Below are 27,867 nucleotides of genomic sequence, written 5' to 3'. Positions count from 1 at the left end.
TGAGAGCTAGCCAGGCTAAAGTACAGCCTGCACATGGCAGGGTTAGTCCCCTGAAGTAAACAATTAGAGAATTCCATATGCTCCCATATGCTTTCATAATAGGTTCTTTTTTGGATGTTTTTATGCACAGATTCATATTATAAATTTCATGTAAGGTGAATCTAAGCCTTTCCCACCTCAAAGCCCACCTATGTTATCATTAGAAAGCATGAAGGCCCACAGGAAAACAACTCAGTTTCATTTCAGGGGTTTTCATCACAGCAGTGTTAGTCAGTCATAAGTGGATGAGTAAAATGTCAGCGGGAGTGTATTTTGTACCTTTTTGTTGATACAGGGCTTGTATTTATTGTTACAATTTGAAAATACTTTCTTATTGATTTTAACTACAAAGTGACCACAACTGCCCACTACGGACGACTGCTCCCCTCAGTACAAGTTCAAAGACCATCAGAGGGTGCTTGCAGTCCACAGCCCAGTGGTTGAGAAACCAGGATGTAAATTATTGACTTTAGTCAATAATTTACATAATTATTGAGGTAAATTATTGAACTCTATGAATAATTATGTAAATTATTGACACAGACACTCTCCAAAATCTTTTGAAAAGCCTTCCCAGAAGAGTGGAGGCTGTTATAGCCACAAAGAGAGGGCAACTTTATATAAACACCCATGGTTTTGGAGTGGGATGTCCAACGAGCTCATATAGGTGTGACGGTCAAGTGTCAATTTTAAGAGTGCACCCCATTACTTACATTTCCCAATGAGGCATTTGACTGTACATGGAAAACCTGTAGGGTAGAGGTCTTCACAGCCAGTCCTTGAGTCCAGTTTCCAGTCCTGGACTTTTATGATTACAGGTAGTCAACTGGACTCTTGATGTAACTAACTAGCACAGTCTCTCATGAAAACACGTGGCAGGATTTTCATGATTTATGCTTAAATATGAACACTTCTGTAATGTTCAGCTGAACATAAATATTCTGAGTTGCCTGATGAGAATATAAATTGCTGCTCTTTGATATTAACTCAGGCCAAAACAGCCTGAGAATGACCCTGATGTTGGGTCTTACACCAGCTCTTTGCTCAATAACCACTATCAGATTGCATAATCACAACAGCAGAAGTGTGGGCACTGAAGCACACTGACAGAAACAGAAGTAAATAACTTATCTGATTAACAGTGCTGTTGTTCTTAGAGGTCAGTTTATCAGAAAAGCCCTTCTGTTTCAGACTTTGGGCAAGTTGCATAGCAATATAACGCTTACATGCAAAGTTAAGTTTATGAAAATTTTAATTTTGGTGGATTGTCTCAGATACGTATGCTGACTAAACAATTGTATTAATAACTGTACTTCTTCTGCAACACTTAGGTTCAAACAGTTGAAATGAACTGTAGTATTGCCAAAATACCACACATTTCTATGAGTTTAAGTTCAACCTAAATTAAAATTTTATTTTAATATTCATAGTTTTTATTTGCAACACCTTCACAGCTGCAAAGTTTAAGGAGTGATCACAGATGAAAATAACAGCACTATGCCTGAAATAAAGAATATATGTTTTGGTTTAGATGTTTTCAGCAGTGAAAATTATATTTATATATTTTTTAAAAGTTTATGAAATACCTTATATGAACAATTATTACTATTAAATATTTATGCAAACTATTTTCTGCTTCATAATATAAAAAATGCCTTGTGAGCATTAAACAAATATTCAAGCAGAAAATGCAACAAAAGTAACGGTGTGAGAGGTGATGTAGATTTGACCTACACTGAACTCAGAGTTGAGAATACTATCCTGACTTTCCAAGGAATTCCCAGTTGAGGGAGCATTTTTTATTTTTTTTTCATAGTTAGATTTGAGACACTGAAGAGTTGCGTGTTTCAGTGAAATGCAGCATAAGTACTTCATTAATTAAGATTCTGAGAATGTTAAACCCTTCTTATTTAAGCACAGGGCAAAATTTAACAGATATTATTTATTAAACAGGTTAAAGTAGAACATGTTTGTATATTCCCATAGCAACACCATCATTGAATTTACAAAGCAATCAGACAGATATTTCTCCAGATTTACCATGATAAATAAAATATGATAATAGTAAATGTTTTCATTATACATGTTTTTGATTACTGAGTTGATAGAATTCACTCCTGTATTTTAATCTCCAACTTATAGCAGCATTTAGAAACAGACGAGGAGCTCACAGTGAGAGCTAGCCAGGCTAAAGTACAGCCTGCACATGGCAGGGTTAGTCCCCTGAAGTAAACAATTAGAGAATTCCATATGCTCCCATATGCTTTCATAATAGGTTCTTTTTTGGATGTTTTTATGCACAGATTCATATTATAAATTTCATGTAAGGTGAATCTAAGCCTTTCCCACCTCAAAGCCCACCTATGTTATCATTAGAAAGCATGAAGGCCCACAGGAAAACAACTCAGTTTCATTTCAGGGGTTTTCATCACAGCAGTGTTAGTCAGTCATAAGTGGATGAGTAAAATGTCAGCGGGAGTGTATTTTGTACCTTTTTGTTGATACAGGGCTTGTATTTATTGTTACAATTTGAAAATACTTTCTTATTGATTTTAACTACAAAGTGACCACAACTGCCCACTACGGACGACTGCTCCCCTCAGTACAAGTTCAAAGACCATCAGAGGGTGCTTGCAGTCCACAGCCCAGTGGTTGAGAAACCAGGATGTAAATTATTGACTTTAGTCAATAATTTACATAATTATTGAGGTAAATTATTGAACTCTATGAATAATTATGTAAATTATTGACACAGACACTCTCCAAAATCTTTTGAAAAGCCTTCCCAGAAGAGTGGAGGCTGTTATAGCCACAAAGAGAGGGCAACTTTATATAAACACCCATGGTTTTGGAGTGGGATGTCCAACGAGCTCATATAGGTGTGACGGTCAAGTGTCAATTTTTGACAATAAGGTGTATGTCGCATTGGAAAAACAACCTGCATGGTGATTGAGTAGATACAAGAGCCTGGCTGTTGGAAACGTACAGAAGATGCTCCAGGCAGGAATCATCAGCCCATAGTCCAGCCCTATCATGCCCATACCTGATGGTAGCCTTCACTTCTGTATAAAGAAACAAAGTGTCTGCATTTGACTCCTGAAAACTTTCACTGAACACTGTAGGGTTTGCAAATGTGTTCCTTGTGTGGCTTTGAAACAATGGTCTGTGAAGCCCATGTAACAGAACACTAGTACCAGGGTGTGACCTGCCTGGCCCACACAAGATTTTGAACATCCTTACTGATATTAAAGACATGAGCAACCCCACACATTTTTTACAGATGTTTTTGTCCTTGATTGTTGTTAGTTCCCAAACTACACAAAGTGCCCTGAATGAAACGCCACACACTTTTAGATTATACAAAAGAACAAGAGTCCCAACCACTGGTTCCGATTTTATTTTCTCCTTTTATAATGGACATAAAATCAGCGAAGAATAATATAATAAACAAACACATGCAGTTTCGAAACTATACTTGACTGCTAAACAGTCATAACTAAGACATTCTTGTTTCCTACAGTAGTGACAGACATAAATCGAGGGAACATAATTCATGTGATGACACCTTGAGGATGTGGCCAGATCAGGAAGAGACAGTCTTTGACCTCTCCTCCCGAGGCGGCTACAGACACTGCTCCTTCTTTGTTTCAGGTAATCCTAGTTTGTCATTGCAATGGTTATTTTTATCTATGTTTTGAACGTCTAAATGTGGTATTCTTTTATCAGTTTAAATAAATAGTGCTTCCTTTTTTTGACAACATCTGTCTGTGGACCTTGGATTATTTTGGATGTGGAAAGTCAGACATTGTTGCACAGCCACCAAAACAGCAGGTTTTACATGTTGTCAAGTTAGAAAGTGAAGAGCAGGAGATTTCAGACAGCAGATGTAGGTGTAGGTGCTGGTGTTGGAGCAGGGGTCGGTGCAGGGGCTGCTACTGAGATAGTATCAGGAGTTGGAGCTGGGTTACCTTTGTTATATGGGGCTTGGAGGGGTCTCAGGACCACATTCAATGTGTCAAAGACTAGCAGGATTTAACCAACACACGTGTTCATGAAAGATTATAGAATATGGCTGTTGAGAAATGTGATCTTCAGGACTGAGAAGCCCCCATACACACAGTGCACCAATGTCCTTATGCATGTCCTCACAAGTCTACAGTGACAGGATTTGTCTTTAAAAGTCCCGTAATAACAGTCAAGCATAGTATAAGACTATACCTTCACTTTTATAAAGATGCTCATAAAAAGGGACTATCATATATATTTGGAGCACATGCACTCTGTCACGCCTCAGGAGGACTCAGGAGGACTTAGTAGATCATGTGACTGAGCAACTTCCCTCTGACGCAGAATCACATTCACCGGAATACTAAATACATTCACCTGTGTTTATTGTCATATGACTCACTTAGTATAGTTTATAAGCCCGGGCTTTAGTCTTAGTCGTTGCGAGGTATTGTTTCTGCTAGAACTTGCTGAGCGTTTCTATTATTTTGTTTGCTACTACCTGTTATGACCTACGTTTTGTTTCACTGACCTTGATTTTTGCCTGTCCCTTCTTGTACTTTTGCTGACTGTTTTTGGATACGTGTTTTGATTGTTTGGCCTGGTTTTTTGACTACGATATCGGATCACTCCCTTGGATTTGTTTGTTTTGGTTATGATCACTTCGGTGATCTTGTACTGCTTTCTGATTACGACCCACGCATGTTTTTTGACCTCTTCTTTGTCGCCCTCGAATAAAGCTTGGTGTACACTTTCTATCCGCAAGCGTCTGAATCCTGTTGCATCGTCACACACTCGCTAATAACAGTGTTTTCTTTGTTTAAATATTAAACTTGTGACAAATCTAAACTGAAAGAAATCAAAATGGTGTAGCACAAGTGTAAATTTAGGGTTAGGGTTTGGGACAGACACCTCACAAAAGTGAAGAAAGAACACTGTGAATGATAATATTGTATATATTTAGCACATTCCTATCTCTATTAATACCTTGGGCTCAAACAGATCCTTGTAACAAATCTAAAGTCTGAAAACTTTATTGTTTTTGGAATGGTTTCAACTAATTTGGTAGAATGCTCCATGTATGACACTCCTCTACTTAAAGGGGAGGTGCAGATGCTCTATGTGCTCTACCGTTCAGGGGTCTATGATCCTTTTTAGCCAAATTCTAAGCTAACCTGAGCCTAATCTCGTCACTTTTATAATCTTTTTTGGTGGTCAGGATTTTTTTACTATATTACAGCAGGTTACTTTAGAGCCGTACAGCAATACGATGGCAGTACAGTGAGCAAAGTGTTGGACCCTTCACCACTATAAGCGCATATTTTTTTCCAAATGACACAAGACAATCGTAAGATTATGCAAACATTAACAAGAGCAGGGGTTCACTGCTGTGCTCACGTACGTTATCTGACTGCGTTTACTCACAGATCACAGCATGTTAAATAATCTTCGCACCTCATTCCACTGCCCTACCTCATGTTCAGAAATGAGTGCTGTGTTGGTGCTGCACTGTCCTGTCTGTTTACTGTGTCTAATGTCTGTTTTATTTATCGTATTTATTGTATTGTTTCTAGTCAAATTGTTTTGCACACTCACGTCTGCACGTTGCACTTTGTACTGCTTATTTTGTTTCATGTTGCACCGTGTAGTTCCTTGGAGGAACTTAATCTCACTCCACTGTGTACTTGTACATAGATGAAATGACAATAAAAGCCCCTTGACTTGACTTGACTTAACGACTAATGCAGCACTTCCCTACAAAGCTGACTTTTTATATTCAGCTTTTTATATTCAGCCTCTGCTCTGTCTTAGTCTCAGCTCTCGCTTTTACAGGTACGTCTCTCGAATATATGGAGCTTCATGGTCACCTAAACACCATACTCCGATCTAGACATCTGATTAAGAAATCTGATAAAGAGGCTGGATTTGAGCTCAGTTATCAGATTTCTCAGTGCTGTAAACTCTTACTCTGATTTCTTTCCGATTTCTCAGTCTGAGCATGTGCGAAAACAGACTGCGGTACCGGAAATAAGTGAGCAGAGTCGCCGCGAGATGCAGCCAAGCACTTTAGGAGCAACGTTGAAACCAAATACATGCTTGACGAAATGAAGAATTTAAATATTCTTCATCTTCTAGATGATGTTTGTTCATATTTTCAGGTAAAGTGACTCGATGTTTAAAAAAAAAAGCCACAGTATGAAGTTTGAGTTTTACATTACGTTTACGTTGCGTCTTCTGTGAGTTTATTGGCTGGTTGTAATACAGAAATCTGATTACTGTCTGATTCATGTAGACCCGGAATTTCCCCATTATCTGATTACTCAAGTGCATATAAACATGTTGATCGGATTACTGACAAAATCAGATTTTCTGCAGTTACTGGATTATTAAGTGAATGTAAACACACCCACTGATAAGTTAGTTCCTTTTTTCGCTGTGCCGATTGTGAAGTTCCCACTATTTCTAAACATCCTAGTTTCAAAACTGAGATGTTTAGAAATAACTGAAAGTTGAGAAAAAAAGAAAATAAGAACTTAAAAGAAGGCAGTTTTAACAAACAAAATAAAGAAGAACTGAAGATTCTGCACTGTTTCTTGGTCCTTATTAAAATTTAAGCACGTTTGTGACACTGACCATGTCGAGTGCTTTGCACAAAAAGTACAGACTAGTTGTTTAGTCTGATCTCGTCCAGCTCATGTTCAGACGACTTTCAGGTGAATTTGATCCGCTCAGCAGAGGCTTGTGTAAAAACACGTGGAGGTCATAGCAGGTCGAGCGTCAGTAAAACAAATAAGGGAACTGAAATTCAAGCACATATTCAAAGATTCTACTTTTCACTCAGATTGTCATGCTGATAATATAATTTGTAATAAAATGTTTGTATTACATTAGAAAGCCTTTTCACTTGTGGTGTCAGACTTTTGCACTCCACTGTAAATAAATATATAGGATTATTATCTGAAAATCAAAGGCGTGTTTTGTTTTCATTTGTTGCTGTTAGTATAATGAACACTTCAAAAATTGCTGCTGTATTTGTGTTCTGAGTGAAACACTGGGTGCCACTGGCTTTTATGTTATTGTAAAAACACTATACATTATACGCTATACATTATACTTTAACTAGTTCAGCATTTTATATATACAAATTGCATATATATATATATATATATATATATATATTGCTGCTGTCAGAGCAAAATCCTGTGTCTCTTTTTTTTTGTTTTTTTTAGTTTTTGACATAATTTGAAAATACCCCTGGTCCTATGTATTGTGTGTAAATGAAAAATGGTTCCATTGACTTACATTAAAAGTAAAGTATGTTTTTTGCCTCTCCTGTAAAGTTACTATTTTGGAGATACAGTGCATCCGGAAAGTATTCACAGCGCTTCACTTTTCCCACATTTTGTTATGTTACAGCCTTATTCCAAAATGGATTAAATTCATTTTTTCCCTCAAAATTCTACACACAATACCCCATAATGACAAAGTGAAAAAAGTTTGTTGAATGTTTTGTAAATTTATTAAAAATTAAAAAACACGTTTTCTACACTTTCTACACATTTCTACACTTTATCTGTATTACTGCACCTTTGCTGGTTTTTATTCAGTTGGTTATTATGTACATCTAGGAAAATTACAGGATGGTAACAATTTGTGGATTAACAAGAAAAGGTACATTTTTCGTTCTTCAAGGCACAAACAGTGTAAATGTTCCCTCAAAGCTCCAACCGTGGTTTTAAGGTCTGATTGTGAACCTTAAATAAGTTTTTCCAGGTGAAAAGTTCGTATTTGTACCTTTTCATAACCGAATGTTTTAAAACAGAACAGTAAAATAAAAGCCTGGAGACGAGACGGGGTGTGTGGAGTCAGTACAACTTAGAACATATCATTTCAGTGGATTATGGTTCAATTATGTTCCCTGACTAAAGGTACTGAGATGGACCCTTGAGGGTTCCACCCCAGAGACAAGAGGGCACTGACCCAGAGACAGTTTACTACCTTTATTTCTGAGAGTGTACAGGGAACAACATTAAATGAAGAAGGAAGGTGTTACTGTGCACAACAATGCGCCATGTTTTTCACAGTAGAGCACAACCTTTAAAGTCCTATTGCTTTTATACAACAGATTTTGCAAACTAAAGGAAAAAACCAAAGCAGATGAGCCATTGTTTTAAATGCATAATACTGGCAATGTCTTGTGCTAAAGAATGTAGTAAAATATGTAAAGAAATACGTACTAACATTACAAAACATAACACTGTAAACATCACTATGGATAAAAGTACCTGGGACAAGATGTAAGACCTAGTCTAAAGACGTAGTCTGGATGGCAGCATATGTTGCCAAAACATGTATACTGTTCAGCATTAATGGTGCCTTCACAGATGTGCAAGTTACCTATGCCATGTGCACTAATGCACCCCTACACCATCATGAATAGTGGCTTTTGAACTGTGTGCTAATAACAAGCTGAGTGGTCTTTAGCCCGGAGGATGTAGTGTCCATTATTTCCAAAAAGAAATTAAAATTTTAATTCATTGGACCACAGGACACTTTTTCCACTTCGCCTCAGTCCATCTTAAATCAGCTTGGGCCCAGAGAAGTTGCTTCTGTGTTCACAGACAATAATTTCTGGAAGTGTTCCTGTGTTCATTCCCATGCAGTGATTTCCAGTATAGAATCATGCCTGTTTTCAATGCAGAGCCGTCTGAGGACCCGAAGATCACAAGCATCCAGTATTGACCGTCGACCTTGTTCCTTGCGTACAGGGATTTCTCCAGATTCTCTGAATCTTTTGCTAATATCATGTATTGTAGATGGTGGGATATCCAAAGTCTTTGCAATTTACATTGAGGAACATTTTCTGAAATTGTTTCACAATTTTTAGACAGTTTTTTCACAGATTGATAAACCTCTGCCCACTTTAATATTTTTTTATGATGTGGTAAAATGTCTCACTTTCAACATCCCACATTTTTTGGAAATGGGGTTATATATCAAGGACTATATTGGAAATAAGTCTAGGACTTTATTGCGTAATGCATGACACATTTTGTTGTGACACACACAGTTTGTTCCTCTTTCTTTGATTATATATTCTCTCCAGGTCTGCTCAGTCTCAACATTGCAGTTCTAATCAAGACGAACACTGACTCTGACTGAAGGCCATGGAGAGAACAGCAGTCCTCTTTGTTCTCCTCAGCTTCTGCATCACCTCCCTGGGTGAGTATGTGTGTCTCTTTACAATAGAAATATACAGTGAGAAATAAACAAGTATTCAGACAGATTTCTTTGTGATATGTAATATATTTACAATACATAAATCACACATATGTATTATTAAGCAGACAAGATTAGTTTTATTACTTTATTAAAATATATAGCAATGTGAAAAAATTAGACACCCCATGTAAACCTTTTTTATCTTTAATAACATATTTAAACATAGAGACTTTTAATATTCATTTTCACCGTATTGAGAGATGGATGTAATACAACTAAACAAACAAAAATGCAGAAATGGTTTTTAAAAAATTATTTGTAAAATGTAATTAATAGAAATGTAATTTTCTTGTGAGGAAAAAGGTAAGACACCCCCACATTTATTACTACTTAAAATGCCTAAAGTTTGTCTTGTTTAAACCTGAGACATTCAGTTTGGTTTGCTCTTGATTGTTAAAGTGAGTAGTATCAACATGCCGAGATACAAAGAGCTCTCTGAGACCTTCAGAAAGGAAGTTGTAGATGCAAATGAGTCTGAAATATGAAGACAGTTAGAAATCAGCCTTTCCACTGTCCGAAAAATAATTTACAAGTGAAGAACATTTAAAACAACTGCCACCATGGCCAGGTCTGGTCGTCTTAGCAAGTTCAGGCCAAGAGCAGACCGTGAGATGCATAAAGAAATCTCCAACAATACTAAAATGTCATCACAGGACCTACATGTAGCTCTTACCACAGTAGATGTCAAAGTCCAGAAATCTACCATAGGAAGGAGATTGCACAAGTTTGATTTTCATAGGAAGTATGCAAGGAGGAAACTCTCACTGTCAAAGAAAAACATCAAGGCTAGACTAAAGTTTGCCACAGAACATCTAGACAAAGACCGGGACCTCTGGAGCAATGTGCTTTGGACAGATGAATCCAAAACTGAATTATTTCAGAGTAACAGAAGACGTTAGGCGCAAACCAAACACAACATTTGAGTACAAGAACCTCACGCCAACTGTGAAGCATGGCGGTGGAAGTGTCATGGTTTGGAGCTGCTTTGCTGCAGCAGGGCCTGATGAGCTCTCCATCATAAAATCCACTTTGAATGCCTTATTGTATCAGAGGGTGCTTTCAGAAAAACATGAGACCCTCCTAAATCCACAAAGAAACAGCTCAAAAGGAAGAAATGGAGAGTTCTGGAACGGCCCAATCAAAACCCAGATCTTAATCCTGTTCAAATTTGTGGATTGATGTGAAACAGGCTGCACATGCAGGAAACCCCTAAAACTCAGCTGAAAGAGTTTTTTTTAGAGAAAACAGGAAACATCTAATTGAGGTTATTTCAGTTAAAGTGGAAAATATCAGCTATTTGGACACAGGGTATCCTACCTTTTTCTTTAATAAGAATTGGCATCTTTTACATTTTTAACTGATAAAAAATGATGCAATTACATCACCTTTATATGTAGACATTGTTTAAGATATTGTTAGAAGATATTATCTATCTATCTATCTATCTATCTGTCTGTCTGTCTGTCTATCTATCTATCTGTCTTTCTATCTATCTATCTATCTATCTATCTATCTATCTGTCTGTCTGTCTTTCTATCTATCTATCTATCTATCTATCTATCTATCTGCCTGTCTGTCTTTCTATCTATCTGTCTGTCTGTCTATCTATCTATCTATCTATCTATCTATCTATCTAACTGCCTGTCTGTCTGTCTGTCTGTCTGTCTTTCTATCTATCTATCTATCTATCTATCTATCTATCTGCCTGTCTGTCTGTCTTTCTTTCTTTCTATCTATCTATCTATCTGTCTGTCTGTCTGTCTGTCTGTCTTTCTATCTATCTATCTGTCTTTCTATCTATCTATCTATCTATCTGTCTGTCTGTCTGTCTGTCTGTCTTTCTATCTATCTGTCTGTCTGTCTATCTATCTATCTGTCTTTCTATCTATCTATCTGTCTGTCTGTCTGTCTGTCTGGCTGTCTATCTGTCTGTCTGTCTGTCTGTCTGTCTGTCTGTCTATCTATCTATCTATCTATCTATCTGTCTGTCTGTCTGTCTATCTATCTATCTATCTATCTATCTATCCTTACAGCTCTGGAGTGTAGAGTGGTTCCAGGCAGGCTGAAGCAGATTGATGTTTCGAACGGTCAAGTGTTTGGGGTCAACTCCAATGATCAGGTCTTCACCCTGTACAGCACCGGCTGGATCCAGGTTCCTGGATCTCTGAAGCACGTCAGTGTGGGACCTGCTGGCATCTGGGGAGTCGATTCCAACAATTACATCTACAAACTTGTGGGAGGAGATTGGGTTATTGTTCCAGGTGTGCTGGTCTTACTTCACAGACATTTTACATACAGTAATGTAATAAATACAGTCATATACCCACATTATACCCACATTATACACACATATACACAGTGTAATACACAATTATTGCTTATTTGCTGAATTTAACATGTAAAAAACCCTAATAATTCGATTAAGTTTAATTCAATTCAACTTTGTCATCACACATATACAGGGTATAACAAAACATGTTCAAGCTACTCCTCTGGTGCTTGAACATATAGACAAGGACATGAGATAAAACGGGCCTTACCCAAATGATCAATATGATCATCCATTTGGGGCAGTGGCCTCCACTGGCCTCTCTGCTCTCCTCTTCCACTCGCACCCCTAATGTGTGCTGATGGGAAGAGCGGAGTTTCAGTTTACAGTGTTGTCATCTAGCCTTTGGTCACCCAGAACCTTCTTCGAAGTTAGGATAGTCCCGGCCCACCAACAGTGTTTGAACTGATTGTCCATCTACTTGGAATCTGTGAGTGGGGCCCTCAACCTTTGTCTGGCCATGTAAACTGCAGCTTGCCAGTCATGCCTTGGAGGGATGAAGCAGTGTAACTGGGTCATGCTCGGTGGGCATAGGCTCATCTACAGGACTGTGAGAGGCGGTGTGGCATGGGGGGCTGGCTCTTGTTAAAGTGCCGCTTTTTCTCTAGGTCATGTTGTGACTGGACCTTGTCTGGACAGAAAGGGAGCAGTGGCTAATGGTGCTCGGATTATGACAGAGCCAGCATGTTTTTAGTGCACTCTGTCGCTTCTACCATGTCTCATGGATCTTTGGGGCTTCTCATTGCCACTGCCCTTCTGAGCTTTATTCCATAGCAAAGGAACGATCTTCAGCATTAGAGAAGGAAAAAATATCAAACGAAAAACAAAAGGGAAGCTGTTTTCTGACTGGTGGAGTATAACTTCTCCCAGGAGTGCAGCCTGAAGTAGAATTTAGAGAGAGAGTTATGCTGTGAACTTTTCCCCACATTTTTACATTTAAGAGCTTCAATTTCTGTCCATCTGTTTCTGCCCCTAAACTATGTCTGCCCTTGCTTCCCAGGTCTGCTGAAACAGGTGGATGCAGGAGGAATGTTCTCTCCAGCAGGTGTCAGCATGAATGATGATATCTACTGCCTTACTGGGGGGCAAGGTTCTTCCTGGACAAATATCCCAGGAAAGCTGAAGTACTACAGCTGTGGGCCGTACAGCTGCTGGGGAGTCAACTCTGCAGACAACATCTTCATTATGAAGGTAACCTACAGACACAGCTGAAGACACAGACATGAATTTTGGTCAGAACGTAGTAGTTCCTCCTGCTACTCAAGCTCATGAGCCTGATTGGCCTGAAGGAGGCCTACGGCATGGTGTTTTATGTTTTGGCCCATACCTCCTACACCGTGAAACATACTTCTGGTTCATACTAAACCAAAATTCATCAAAAACCCAGAGTCGTCCTTCTGGGAAAAAAGATTTCGATTTTTTACAAAGTCTACTTTTGCAAACTTGTCGTATGTTTCATCTAATCCTCACGAAACATGTCTGCAAGAGACTGAATCTCAATACATACATACATCATCTAAACCGCTTATCCTTCTGGGTTGCTGGAGCCTATCCCAGCTGTCATTGGGCGGAAGGCAGGATACACTGTGGACAGGTTGCCAGTCCATCGCAGGGCAGACAGACAGACATACACATTCACACCTAGGGGCATTTTTAACATGTCCAATTGGCCTGACTGCATGTTTTTTTTGGACTGTGGGAGGAAACCGGAGTACCCGGAGGAAACCCACGCAGACACGGGGAGAACAGGCAAACTCCACACAGAAATGACCCTGGTCGCCCGGCCGGGAATCGAACCCAGGCCATTCTTGCTGTGAGGCAACAGCACTACCCACTGCGCCACCGTGCCGCCCTGAATCTCAATATTTAACATAAAAAAATTATCATTTGTAAACAACATGGCCACCACATACCAATCAATCCTTCTGGATTAGAGCTGCTGTAGCTCATGAACACTTTGTCTGATTCTAATGAAACCTGATGGGCTTGTGTGACAAAAGATCCTAAAGAAGTCTGTAAATTGTGGCATTTGTATGTCAGTGGGAGCACTATCAAAGCTAAGTAAACGTTTCTCAGCATCTGTACCTCCGATCAAGCAAAGATGTTGAATGCTGTATTTTTCAGCTTACTTCTAGGAAGGTTAAGGGTGATAATTAGAAAACTCAGCTTTCAGCAGCCATTTCACAGGCTTAACATCGACTAATGGAGCTTTAATGGTGTGTCTAAGTGGGGATCTGTGAATGACCTATGAAATTTTTCCAAGAATCTGATCAAATATATTAGAGCTGGACCTGAATATTCAATTATTTTGAAATTTGTTTGTTTGGTAGGTATTTGGTTTTTAATTTTGGAATTCAGATATTCATTTTGTTTTCTTTTTTTAGCTAAATATGAGCTATCAATAAAAGGTGAAGTGCAAAATACTGTAACATTTGGGGTCCTCAGGAGAAACTTAGACGACTCGAGGTTACTGTGCATAACGCAGCTTTATTTTTAATCTGCTGAAAACAGTGCCAAACAGGGAAAGAAGGAAACGCCATCTCCAGCACTAACAGCTAAAAACACAGCGCTCTGCTCAACAGCCCCACATACACATATCTTTCCTTTAAAAACTGAACTATTTACAGTCTGGTCAGGTGCCACAATACATTTGTCAGCACATTCTTGCAGTGGACCTCATTGAGCTAATCAGTGCTTGGACTCCAAGTATTGCCACTTGCATATATATATATATATGTTGTTTTACTCTTGATTGTACTTTTATTTCAGTGATGATTAAAAATCTTTGGCTACTCTTATTATCTTATTTAACTAATTTATTAGTCTCTGCCATGTTTTTACTGAATTTTTAGTCTGAGTCTGCTTTATTTCAGGGTGTGACTCCAACTACTTGTGCTGGCTCCTTAAGCTGGCAGCAGATACCTGGAGGTCTTTCCGTGATTGAGGTTTCCACTGATGGAAAAGTCTATGGGGTCAGTTCTATTGGAGAGGTCTTTCAGAGGTAATTTTATTAGGCAGTTATTATTGTGTATATTGGATGATTGGGAATAAAAGTGCTAAATGAATCTTATAGAAATGAGATACCTTGTATTCCCTTACAAAAAAAGTACACTTAATTTTGTTAAAAAACTTAAGTAAAATTCAAGTATATTTCCCAAGTATACTTTGTGTAGTAAGTGTAATAATTTTAGTAATATACTAATATTAATGTACTAGTAGTATACTTGTAAGTGTACTATTTCAGTACTTCAGTACTAAGTATACTTTGAAGAATACCACAAGTAAAATTTTATATATGTGTGTGTAGTTTCCATTCCCCAGCTGTTCTCTCTGTGTAGGTTTCTTTTCATAGAAATACAGTCAGGTCATATATATATCTCAACCTGACTGCATGTCTATGGGAAACCTACACAGAGAGAACATGGAAAGGACATTGGTCACCCAGCTGGGGAATCGAACCAAGACCCTTCTTGTTGTGAGGCAATGGTGCTACTGACTTAGTACATCTTGGTCAAAAGATTAAGTAAAAGTATAGGCTGAATATACTTAAACTTTTCCGTATAGTTGTAAGTATAAGCCTTGTAAGTATACTTAAGTAGAATTCTGTTTAGTATATCTCTGATACATACATAAAAGTATACTGAAGGCATACTCACTTATTATTTATTTTAAAAGAAGTATACTAATAGTAGACTTGAATAAACTTCTGTTTTGTAAGGGTTGTGATACCAAATGACCAATGTGATCGTATTTTGCAGGGAAGGTGTTTCACCAAGTAACCCTGCTGGCACTGGGTGGCGCCAAGTGCAGTCCCCTCCGAATATCAAGCATGTTTCCTATGATCTCGGCCATCTGTGGCTCATCGGCAGAGATGACAGCATCATGGACTGCACCGAATAAAAGGAGCGAGACCTCTAGAGCCCTACGGTCAAGTTCAGATCAGACGTCCCATCCCTTCTTAGAGTCTCTGGGGATGAACAGCAGCACAAAAGAAAAAATAAAGTTATGATCTATAATCAACTCTTTCCTGATTAAATTTCCACCTTTTCTATTGCATTTAACCAAATCTTTCATATGTTGCTAGGCTGAAAAAGAAGGTAATATTATGGCCAATGCAATAAATCTTTACTTTGATTAAGCAAATTTGAATGAAGTGTTATTTTTCATTTCATACATTCTATGATTTAAAGGCTTTGTTTTGAAAAGTCTGGGGTACTAGAGAAGAGACAGATACCTTTAGAAAAATATTTCTCTTGAAAAAACAGAAGTCCTCTCTTATCACATGTAAAAGTACTGAGTTAATATAGCTGCTGTTCAATAGCGGTGCTATTGTAGACACTTTTATTGACACTTGTAGTGTGCTCACCCAGGGAATCTCCTGTCTGCTGGATTGAGAGCAGAGGTGTGCTACGGGGTGGTCAACCACCAGCCACTAGTACTACGCACTGATGGCCAGGCAGGTCGCCTCAGTGAGTCACATCAAATGGCTCAGTTCACCAATAAGAACCGGCTGTTTCAGCTCCTAAACAGCTCTCCATTCAATGGCAGTTTTTTCAAACTCGCAAGGTCAGCAATATTATGATCTTTGTGTCTTTTTAGAGCTTCAGTTGTTAAACGGCATCATACTGTACCTTTTACTTAACAAAGTGACATTGCACTGATCATTGCTCAGATGCTATCTAGGAAATCACCCTTTTATTTTTTTTTACAAAAATCTCAACGTAAATAATGACATTAGCAGATTTCCAGGTTTTAAAATATATGTTTATTTCTTCTGGATGTTGACATCACCTCTAGTTTTACAAAACCCATTTCCAAAAAAGTTGTTTAAATGATGTGCAAATTATTTAAATCCTATATTTTATTGAAAATAGTGCAAAGACAACATATCAAATGTAGAAACTGACAAAATGTATTGTTTTTTGAAACATATATGCCCATTTTGAATTTAATGCCAACAACATGTCCTAAAAAAGTTGGGACTGGGGCAACACAGGCTGGTAAAGTTGTGTAATGCTAAAAATCACCTGGTGGTTGGTTGGCAACAGGTCAGTAACATGATTGGGTACAAAAGAGCATCTCAGAGAGGCTGAGTCTTTCAGAAGTAAAGATGAGGAGGGGTTCACCACTCTGTGAAAGACTGCACGATCAAATAGTGCAACAATTCAAGAATAACGTTTCTCAAAATAAAATAGTAAAGAACTTTTGCTTTTCCTCATCTACAGTACATAATATCATTAAAAGATTCAGAGAATCTGGAGAAATCTCTTTATACAAGGGACAAGACCCAAAACCAGTATTTGCTAGCCATAATCTTTGGCCCCTCAGGCGGCACTGCATTAAAAACAGACAGCATTCTGTAGTGGAAATCACTGCATGGGCTCAGAAACACTTCTGAAAACCACTGTCTGTGAAAACAGTTTGTTACTGCATCAACAAATGCTAATTAAAACTCTTAAATGCAAAGAAGAAACCATATATAAACAAGATCCAGAAATGCCGCCACCTTCTCTGGGCCTGAGCTCATTTAAAATGGACTGAGGCGAAGTGGAAAAGTGTCCTGTGTTCTGACAAATCAACATTTGAAATTCTTTTTGGAAATCATGGACACTGTGTCCTCCGGGCTAAAGACCACTCAGCTTGTTATCAGTGCACAGTTCAAAAATCAGTATTCATGATGGTTTTGTGGTGCATCAGTGCACATAGCCTGGGTAACTTGCACATCTGTGAAAGCACCATTAATGCTGAAAGATAAACACATGCTTTGGCAACATAAGCTGCCATCCAGACAACGTCTTTTTCAGGTAAGGCCTTGCTTATTTCAGCAAGACAATGTAAAACAATGTTTTGCATGTATTACAACAGCAGTGCACCGTATTCCCAAACACTTACAGAGTGCTGTTAAAAGAGGTGATGGGGGGCTCCTGATTGGTGCAACCATCTAAGCGCTGGCCCTATCATCAGGAGGTCACAAGTTCGACCCCTGGTGATGCTACAGCCATCCCTGGCCGGGAGTCCAAGAGAGCACAACTGGCCTCTCTCTCTGGGTGGGTAGGATGGCCCCCAGTGCTAGTCAGCGAAGGCATCTGTTAGCTGATGTAACCTCTGAGTGTGTTCGGTTGTACAATGATGTTTCGTGAGCCGAAAAGATGCAATGGCTGGCTTCACAGGTCCCAGAGGAAGCCTGTGCTAGCCTTTGCCCTCCTAAAGCTGGTGGTATCATGCGGCTGGGGGAGTCCGAACTAGTGGGTGGAATTGGAGAACACTAAATTGGGGAGAAAATGGGGGAAAATGCAAGAAAAAAAAGAAGAGGTGGTAAACAGGCCCCCATCCCAACCTTTTTGGAATGTGTTGTTGGCATCAAATTCAAAATGGGCATATATTTTTCAAAAAACAATAAAATTTCTCAGTTTCAATATTTGATATGTTGTCTTTGTAGTATTATCCTTTAAAAATATGGTTCACATGATTTGCATATCATTGCATCCTATTTTTATTTACATTTCCAACTTTTTTGGAAATGGGGTTGTACTTACCTGAGGTCGAGGGAAATCCAGGTGAGATGGGATGCAGGTTGCAGGTACCTGTAAAAGAGAAAACACTGTGTTATATAATGCTAGTTTATCAGTACTGTTGATATGTTGAATATGCACATGATTATACGATGAGAAATGGCCATACCGTGTGTGTGTGTATATATGTAATATATATGTGTATTGTTTGTTTTCTTGTCACCCCTAGATCTGAACAGTGGTATGACCTGGATAAAAGATGGTGATTTGGGAAGGTCTGTGTGGTTTCAGATCTATTTCAGAAGAATTGCACTAATTCTGCTTGGAGAAATGACTGCCGGATGCTGACTGAGGAGTCAGTGGAGTCATTTATACACAGCTTTGGTTTTTAAACTTTTCCTCACAATTGTAAATATTCTTGTGTGTACAGTTGCAATAAATCTCAGAGCACTGAGAAATGGAGACCTGATGCCCAAGCGTAGTGAATTAGGAGCCTCCGGACCACCCACCCCCCATATATATATATATATGTATTCAATATATTCAGAACAAATTTTTAATTTAAATGAGCTTTAGCCCAGAGAAGATGGCAGCGTTTCTGGATCCTGTTTATATATGGCTTCTTCTTTGCATGATACAGCTTTAACTTTGCTAGTTTGTGGATTGCACGGTGAACTGTGTTCACAGACAATGATTTCTAGAAGTGTTCCAGAGCCCATGCAGTGATTTCCGGTACAGAATCATGCCTGCTTTTAATGCAGTGCCACCTGAGGGCCTGAAGATCATGAGCATCTAATACTGACTGGTGGCCTTGTCCCTTGCGTACAGGGATTTCTCCAGATTCTCTAAATCTCTCGATGATATTATGTACTGTAGATGGTGGGATATTCAAAATCTTCACAATTTATGTTGAGAAACATTTTTCTGAAATTGTTCCACAATTTTTAGATGCAGTTTTTTGCAGATTGGTGAACCTCTGCCTCTCTAAAGTGCTCTTTTTATGCCCAGTCATGTGAGTCAGTTGCAAATTACTCCTTCAGCTGTTATTTATTAGTACCACTTACTTTTCCAGCCTTATGTTGCCCCTGTTTTTTGAGATGCATTGCTGCCATCAAGTTCTGAACGACTTCATATTTTTCATGAAATGGTAAAATGTTTCATTTCAACATCTGATATGTGTTCTATGTTCTATTGTGAATAAAATACGGGTCTATGAGATTTGCAAATCATTGCATTCTGTTTTTATTTACATTTTACACAGCATGTATAACCAAAATGCTGGATAAGTCATATTAGCTGGAGGTGCTGAAACAGCTCGCTAAGAAAAAGTAATTAAAGTGGCAAAAAGCTAAACATGCACACATCCCGGCAAGGGGGTGTGCCAGGTCGTTGGGTTTGTACCACCACTGTAGACGTTTTCTTATTTGCAGTTATAATCACTCAGTTGGTTTCCTGATATGTTTAATCTGCAGCAAGAAACCGTTAAACACTAAAACATTGCGAGGCTGGAGTCAGCTTCTTGTTCGAATTGTCCCAGTGCTTCCACCTTAAATGATGCAGCAGTTACATTCTTGCGGCTCAGGCACCATTTAAGGTGGAACCACGTGCTCCATTGAACAAACATCTACTCTCTACCGAGCACTCACTCTTTCAGTTGCTGATCATTTTTGAGGTAGAAAATGAAAACTGTTCCTCTGAAAGCGGCTGTAGCAGCAACTTTAAAGCACATACTGCATTCAGTGTAACGTCAGTCAGCATCGCTGAAATGCAGACACAGAGGTTTCTTAACTCGGTCTGACAAAGTTTATTCCTTAACTGCACAACCTCATTTTCCTCTGTTTATCATCAGCTGATAAACCACTGAAACTGAGATCAGGCTGTTTTTGTTTCAAGCTCTAACACTTTAGTAATTTGTACAAGCTCAACTCATCATTGTTGTTATTGTTATTGGTTTACTTCCAGCAAAAAAATGCAGAAATATGAAAAGGGCCTATAAAACCAAGCTTAAAATTTTACATATGTGATTAAATCAGATTTTTTGTTTTTACCAATCCTTAAATCAATATGACCATCTTGTAAGTTTTACTATGTTGCTAATAGTTCATGTGCATTTTGGTTTTAACAAAAGCAGATCTGTAATTTGGCTTATACATTAAAAATATAAACACAACTCAAAAGTAATCAAACATATTTGAATTAATTTATTGTTTGACAGAATGTTTTTGATTTATATATTAATGTAAGTTTAAATGATGGTCTTATACTATGACAAAATGCTAATATCTGTAGTCTTAAGTACACTAGCCCATATTTACATATTCATTAGCATTATTTTCTCAATAAGAAATCTTGTTCTTGTTTTGTCTAGATTTTGTTTTTACTACACTCTTAAATATGATGGTTCTTCAGGGATTCTTAAGTAAAGAAAATAGTTCTATATAGAACCATGAACACTCAAAGAACCCTTTGCATACTTAAAGGGTTCTTTGTATCATGAAATGGTTCTTTAGATTGATAAAGAATGTGCTGTAGATGGTTCTATATAGAATCTTTTTGAAGATGGCTCTCTGTACAGCACCAAAAAGGGTTCTGTTGTTACAAGCTTGACATTGGAACAACAGAAGAACCCTTTTGGGTGCCCTATTCTATCATATACAAACCATCTCCATCAATCTGAAGAACCATTTCACAATGCAAAGAACCACTTCATCATGCAAAGGGTTCTTTGAGTGTTCATGGTTCTATATAGAACCATTTTCTTTACTAAAGAACCCTTGAAGAACCATCTTTCATCACAATACAGTTCCAGGTATTATGATGATAGGTATGCCGCATATCATATTTGAAGTGTAACTATGGCTTTAATATGTATTACGTAATAAGAAATCAAATGCATGTAATTGGACCATAGAGAAGTCTGGGAGATGAAGTCCATCTCTTTGCTCGCTGAATACATGACATTATCATTATACCTTTAGAAAAATCATCTGTTATGTTTCAGTGATAGTGCGTTCCTAATGGAAAGAACATGTAGAGGAGTAAGGATATCAGTAACTGTGCAGACCCCCCTGTTTCAGAGATGGTACGTTCCTAAGGGAAAGAACCTGTAGAGAAAGTAAGGATATCAGTAACTGTGCAGACCCCCCTGTGTCAGTGATGGTATGTTCCTAGTGGAAGAGAGGTATGTTTCTCTGTCCTCTCTTGGTAAAAGTATCCAGGTTAGCAGGTGCTAGTAAACAGGCTAACGGAGCTAACAGAGCCTCGCAGTTTTGTAGTGAATCTGTCTGTTGAGTTATGAAGAGAAACGGTTCACTAAACATGCGCTTATTATTTTTGTAAGAACGTTTACAACATCTACTTTATGTGATAAACAGTGGTGGCTAAGCCAAAGCTAAAGCTATCATTCTGTATCCATGGTAACAGTTTACCGTGAGGATGCGCATTCAGAACAATGCATTATGGGTAATGTAGTTTTTAGACTCAAAACTGAGCACAGACGTGAAATTGTGCTCTCTTTTACCCGCAGTACTGTGAAACTATAATGACAGATTGTTATATTTTATATATACTGTTATATTCCTGGATCGGGGCCTTGTCGTGGTGGAAGGGCTTGTGTGGTCTAGGGATCTTCAGAGCTAAGTTGTCGGGAGCAACATGCTCCTGGTAGGGTCTCCCAGGGCGAACAGGTCTGGAGTGAAGACCCAGACTAACTCGGTCCGAAAACCCTCCATGAAAAACGGACACAGAAGATCGTGTACCCTGCCCGGGAGAGGGTCACCGGAACCTACCCCTGGAGCCAGACCTGGGGGTAGTGTTCCTTGGCGAGCGCCTGGTGGGCGGGCAGCCCACGTAACCCGGCCGGGCTCAGCCTGAAGAGGCAACGTGGGGGGACCATATGGGCCCACCACCCGCAAGGTCCAGCATGGGGGAGCGGTGCAGTGCCATACAGGCAGTGGGAGATTGCAAGGGGGCCCTTGGTGGCCTAGGCTCCTGCGGCAGAAACTGGGTCTTGGTACATGGAATGTACCTCACTGGGGGAAGGAGCCGGAGCTTATGCAGGAGGTTGAGAGGTACCAACTAGATATAGTTGGGCTCACCTCCACGCACAGTGTTGGCTCTGGAACCAAACTCCTGGATAGGGGTTGGTCCCTCTCCTACTCTGGGGTTGCACAAGGTGAGAGGCGCCGGGCGGGTGTGGGGATACTCACGAGTCCCCGGCTGGCGGCAATGCAGTTGGAGTTTGTCCCGGTGGACAAGAGGGTCGCCTCAATGCGAATTAAAATCGCAGAGAGGAAAACTCTGACGGTTGTGTGTGCTTATGCACCTAACAACAGGTCGGAGTATTCAGCCTTCTTGGAGCAAGTCCTAGGGCCCACTGGAGGGATTATATCTCCAAGTTGGCTTGGGAGTGGCTTGGGGTCCCTGGAAATCAGCTGGAGGAAGTTGCGGGGGACAGGGTCATCTGGGACTCTCTGCTCTCCCAACTGCTACCGCGACCGTATCTGGACTAAGCGGTTAACGATGATGATGACAAGGCTTGCATGCAGCTGTTTGGCCATGGAAACCATGCCATGAAGCAACCAGCACTCAGTTTTTGCACTGATGTTGATGCCAGAGGAGGTTTGAACTCCAACCTCCTCTGTAACTTTATGTAGTCTGATACTTCGTGGCTAAGTTGCTGTGGTTCCACTTTTCAATAATACCACTTACAGTTGATCGTACAATATTTAGGAGAGAAGAAATTTTGCGAACTGATTTGTTGCAACGGTGGCACCACGCTCAAATTCAGTGAGCTCTTTAAAACGACCCATTCTTTCATAAATGTTTGTGCTTGATTTTATACATGTGGCAATGGGACTGAATGAAAGGTGTACGGAGGCTCAGGCATTTCCAGGTATTCCAGGTACTCTAATTCAGTGAGTAAGAGAAGTCCATATAGTGCATATACACAGCATAGTTAGCATCATTCATTTTAAATACAATTTAATTTCTTTTTTTATTATAGGAATGGTTGTACAAGAAGACGTTGAAGAGGAATTAAAATTGGAAGTGAAGCCATTTAAGGAAGAATTTACTGCACAGAAATCTAACCAAACCGCTCAGCATGAAAGAGGCGTCAGTGATTCCTCTCAACAGAAAGATCACCTGAGAATTCATACTGGAGAAGTAGCTTTCAGCTGTTCACAGTCTGGGAAGAGTTTCACCTCTGAGAGAGCTCTGAAACGCCACATGGACGTCCATGAAGGAAAGAGGCCTTATTAGTGCTCTCAGTGTGAACAGAGTTTCACCAGTTTATCACTTTTAAAACAACATGAAAAGATTAATACTGGAGAAAATATTTACGCCTGCACTGAGTGCAGAAAAGGCGTTTTAACCTCAAAAAACCTTGAAGTCCACATGAACGTACATACTAGGAAAAAGCCCTTCACTTGCACTCAATGTGAAAAAGGTTTTTCGACGTCCAGCTACCTTAAAATCCACATGATGATTCATCCCCGATAAAAGCCTTTTACCTGCTCTGAGTGTGGAAAAGGTTTTTTAATGTCAGGCCACCTTAAAACCCACATGATGATTCATACTGGAGAAAAGCCTTTTATCTGCACTCAGTGTGAGAAGGGATTTGTATGTTTAGCAGAGTTAAAATCACACCAAAGGATTCACACTGGAGAAAGGCCTTTTATGGGTTCTCAGTGTGGCAAAACTTTTAGAATGAAAAGAAACTTTAAAGCCCACATGATGATTCATACTGGAGAAAAGCCGTTTCCCTGCTCTGAATGCGGAAAAAGTTTTTCAAACTTAGGCCACCTGAAAGCCCACATGAAGATTCATACTGAAGAGAAGCCTTTGTTCTGCTGTAAGTGTGGCAAAGGTTTTTTGACGTTAGGCCACCTTATATCATACTGGTGAAAAGCCATTTTCATGCTGAGTGTGGAAAAAGTTTTTGTAAATCAAGTGATGTTAAAAGACACATGATGATTCATACTGGAGAGAAGCCTTTTACCTGTTCAGATTGCAGAAAAGGTTTTACAGTGTCAAGCAACCTTAAAGCCCACATGATGACTCACTGGAGAAAGGCCTTTTACCTGCACTCAGTGTGGAAAATGTTTTTTTACATCATCTCACTATAAAGCCCACAAGAGGATTCATACTGGAGAAAAGCCTTTTGCCTGTTCTGAGTGCGGAAAAGCCTTTAAAATATCAACCCACCTTATAGCTCATATGATGATTCATGGTGGGGAAAAGCCGTTTACTTATTTTGAGTGTGGAAGAGGTTTTTGTAAACCAAGTGAAATTAAAAGGCACATGATGATTCATACTGGAGAAAAGCTGTTTTCTTGCTTGGAGTGTGGAAAAGGTTTTACCAATGCAAACCTGCTGAAAAGACACATGATGATTCATACTGGAGAGAAGCCTTTTAGCTGCACTCAGTGTGGGAAAAGTTTTTTAACATCAGCTCACTATAAAAGCCACATGATGATTCATACTGGAGAAAAGCCATTTGCATGCTCTGAGTGTAGAAAATGTTTTTCACAATTATGTGACGTTAAAAGACACATCATGACTCATACTGGAGAAAAGGATTTTAACTGCTCTCAGTGCGGGAAGACTTATAAGAGAAAGGAAGCCTTTGACAATTACATGATGGTTCACACATAATAAAGCTTCTACCTGTAATCAGTGTGGAGAGAGATTCCCAGCACTGTCCATCATGAGAGTCCATATAGGAGAAGAATCTTTGGATTAAGTGGTAGAGATGGGCTTGGTTATGGACACGGACATCTGAAATTGTCATACTGCAACTTATATATAGGGTTCAGTGTTTGTCTTTTTAATCAGGTATTTGTATAAAGAAATGTGTGTTTTGGAATGAAAAATCATATTTCATCGTGTTATTTTTAAAGAAATATTTGATTACAGAAACAAAAATATCTGTATGTAAAAATTGAAAAAGCAGCCTTATAAAGATGTGATGCTGCTCTACATTGTGCTGGTTTTGTTGTTTTCTTTCTTGATATCTTCGTTGTATAAAATTTTGTGTGAAATTCTCTCTTTTTTGTAATATTTACTGTACAGTAATAATGGATGTTGCATCCAAGTCTGGGTAAGGTGCTTCTTTTGTCGTGAGAAGCAAGAAGCGAAATACAGGGGGTCCTGTGGGGTCTGGGACCCTCTAATTAACCTCTTGGACCCTCTGTATATTTCAGAATCAGACTGCTGGTGGGTCTGTGAAAATTAACTTATGACGTTATGCTTTTCGTTAGCAAATAATAGACACTCAGATACAAATTCAGAGAAAGTGCATTGTTAAGCTATTTCTCCCACAATCAGTTTCTGTCTTTGGTGGTCTTAACTAACTAGAGCTGCAGCACTGCTCTGTCTCAGGGTGGCGCTGTAGCAGACTGGTTCACCCTGTTGGTCCCTCATAGTCTAGAAACTGCAACTCTGCCCGGATTCCTCTGAAAAACTACAATGTGCTGTAAATCTATAAATCTGAAAATTTCCCCAGTTTCCCAAGAGTTTGGAGTGAAGAGTGACTGTTCCTCATTCCTCACACTGAAGACAAAAGAGGAGACGAGGAAAATCTCAATTAATGTGAGGAAGAGCCCGTTACCAAACAGAAACAAAACATTTTCCAGAGGAAGAATTGTTCACCAAACAATTTGTTGCTATACTATCGGTGCTGCTGAGGCAAGTAAGTTAGCAGCCAAGGAGCGCTGGAATAGACAGCCAACATGGGATCCCCTGAATATCAGGGGATTATTTGCATATTGGTGAGAAGTGATGTATGGGTGGTGTCAGATATTGGTAACAAACACAGACTTATTCTTGTCTCCTGATGACGATTTTTCAGAGGTGATTATCAAGATATTAGGAAGGAAAACTTTATTATTATTAAATACCATCAAGATGGTTTCTGACTCCTGGTGATCCTATGGTATAGTGTTTCTCCATAATACCCTGTCTTCTGTTGCTGGTCACCCTTTTTCTCTTTTATCTTCAGCTTTTCCAAGCATAATGGTCTTTTCCAATGAACTGCCTTTTCTTTGCCGTTCAAGTCCTCTCAGAAGTCTTCTCCAGCACCAGAATCCACAGGCATCTATATTTTTCCTGTTCAGCTTTTGCAGTGTTTGTCCATTTTCTGTCATGATTGTGGTTTGTCGATCAGTTGTAAAGATTCCTTATTAGAATGATAAGATGCTCTGCTTTTCCCATGTTCCTGAAAACATTGCATAATTTTAACACAGTCACAGGCTTTGCTGTAATCAATGAAACGCCAGCATACTGTCTCAATGACCCAGCATACATATGCAATGATATCTTGTTCCTCTGCTTTTCCTGAGTCCTGCTTGCACATCCAGAAATTCTTTTTCACTTTCTCTTGTCATCTACGTTAAGAGCAAAGAGGCCTTTCGATTGTGCAGTCAACCTGGCTCTGTGGTTCATGCTGCAGCATCTTGACAGTTCTGGATCCTTCAGCTGGGCTTCCAACACCATAGTGCCAGAGCTGCTGCAGGTCAAACTGCCCAGCTGTCTGCCAGATTCCATCTGCTGGTGAATCACAGATTTTCTGACAAGCAGGTGCAGTTAGGAAAATACACTATATGGACAAAAGTATTGGGACACCTACACATTACACCTACGGGAATTTTTATCACATCCCATTCTAATTGTACAGGCATTAATATAAAGTTGGTCCCCCTTTGCAGCTTTCTACAAGATTTTGGAGAGTGTCTGTGGGAATTTTTGTCCATTCATCCAGAAGAGCATTTGTGAGGTCAGACACTGATGTTGGACGAGAGGGCCTGGCTCACGATCTCCATTCTAGTTCATCCCAAAGGTGTTTGATGGGGTTGAGGTCAGGTCTCTGTGAGGGCAGGTCAAGTTCTTCCACACCAAACTCACCCAGTCAGGCCTTTATGGAGCTGCTTTGTGAACTGGGTCTCAGTCACGCTGGAATAGAAAAGGTTCTTCCCCAAACTGTGCCCACAAATTTGGAAGCATACAATTGTCCAAAATGTCTTGGTATGCTGAATTATTAAGATCTCCCTTGACTGGAACTAAGGGTTCTAGGCCAACCCCTGAAAAACAACCCCATATCATTATCCCTCCTCTACCAAACTTTACAGCTGGTACAGTGCAGGCAAGCAGATAATGTTCTCCTAGGTTTCACCAAAGCTTGTCCACCAGACTGCCAGATAGAGAAGTGGCATTCCACAGAATACGCTACCACTGCTACAGAGTCCAGTAGTGGCGCTTTACACCACTCCCCCACTGATGCTTAGCATTGTGCTTGTTGATCTTAGGCTTGTGTGCAACTGCTCAGGCATGGAAACCCATTTTATGAAGCTCCTAACACACAGTTCTTTTGCTGATGTTGCTTCCAGAGGCAATTTGGAATTTTGGAAAATTTAGTGAGTGATTGAACAGAGCACTCGGCAGCCCGCTCTCTGAGTTTGCATGGTCTATCGCTTCGTGGCTGAGCTGTTGTTGCTCCTAGATGCTTCAATTTCACAATAATAGCACAGCTGACAAGGGCAGATCTAGCACGACAGTCACAAACTGACTTGTGGCAAAGGTGGGATCCTGTTACAGTGCCATGTTTAAAGTCACTGAGCTCATCAGTACGACCCATTCTACTGCCAATGTTTGTCTATTGAGATTACAAAGCTATGTGCTTCATTTTATCCACCTGTTTGC

The 27,867-nt window shown here is 39.5% G+C and overlaps 1 protein-coding gene and 1 pseudogene across 1 annotated transcript; both read left to right on the top strand.

Annotated features, from left to right (window-relative positions):
• Positions 1 to 9,147: 9,147 nt before the first annotated feature.
• LOC118798222 (fish-egg lectin-like) lies at positions 9,148 to 15,799 on the top strand. The gene is made up of 5 exons (XM_036557606.1): positions 9,148 to 9,267; positions 11,361 to 11,588; positions 12,657 to 12,847; positions 14,530 to 14,657; positions 15,415 to 15,799. The coding sequence occupies exons 1-5, from the start codon at positions 9,213 to 9,215 to the stop codon at positions 15,554 to 15,556; spliced, it is 744 nt and encodes a 247-aa protein (XP_036413499.1). The 5' UTR covers positions 9,148 to 9,212; the 3' UTR covers positions 15,557 to 15,799.
• A 7,598-nt stretch (positions 15,800 to 23,397) lies between these two features.
• Positions 23,398 to 26,725, top strand: LOC118797694 (annotated as a pseudogene).
• The last annotated feature ends 1,142 nt before the right edge of the window (positions 26,726 to 27,867 follow it).

Source organism: Colossoma macropomum, unplaced genomic scaffold, assembly GCF_904425465.1.
Source record: "Colossoma macropomum unplaced genomic scaffold, Colossoma_macropomum, whole genome shotgun sequence".
In the NCBI taxonomy this organism is placed as follows: Eukaryota; Metazoa; Chordata; class Actinopteri; order Characiformes; family Serrasalmidae; genus Colossoma; species Colossoma macropomum.
This window is presented reverse-complemented; position numbering and strand designations above follow the sequence as displayed.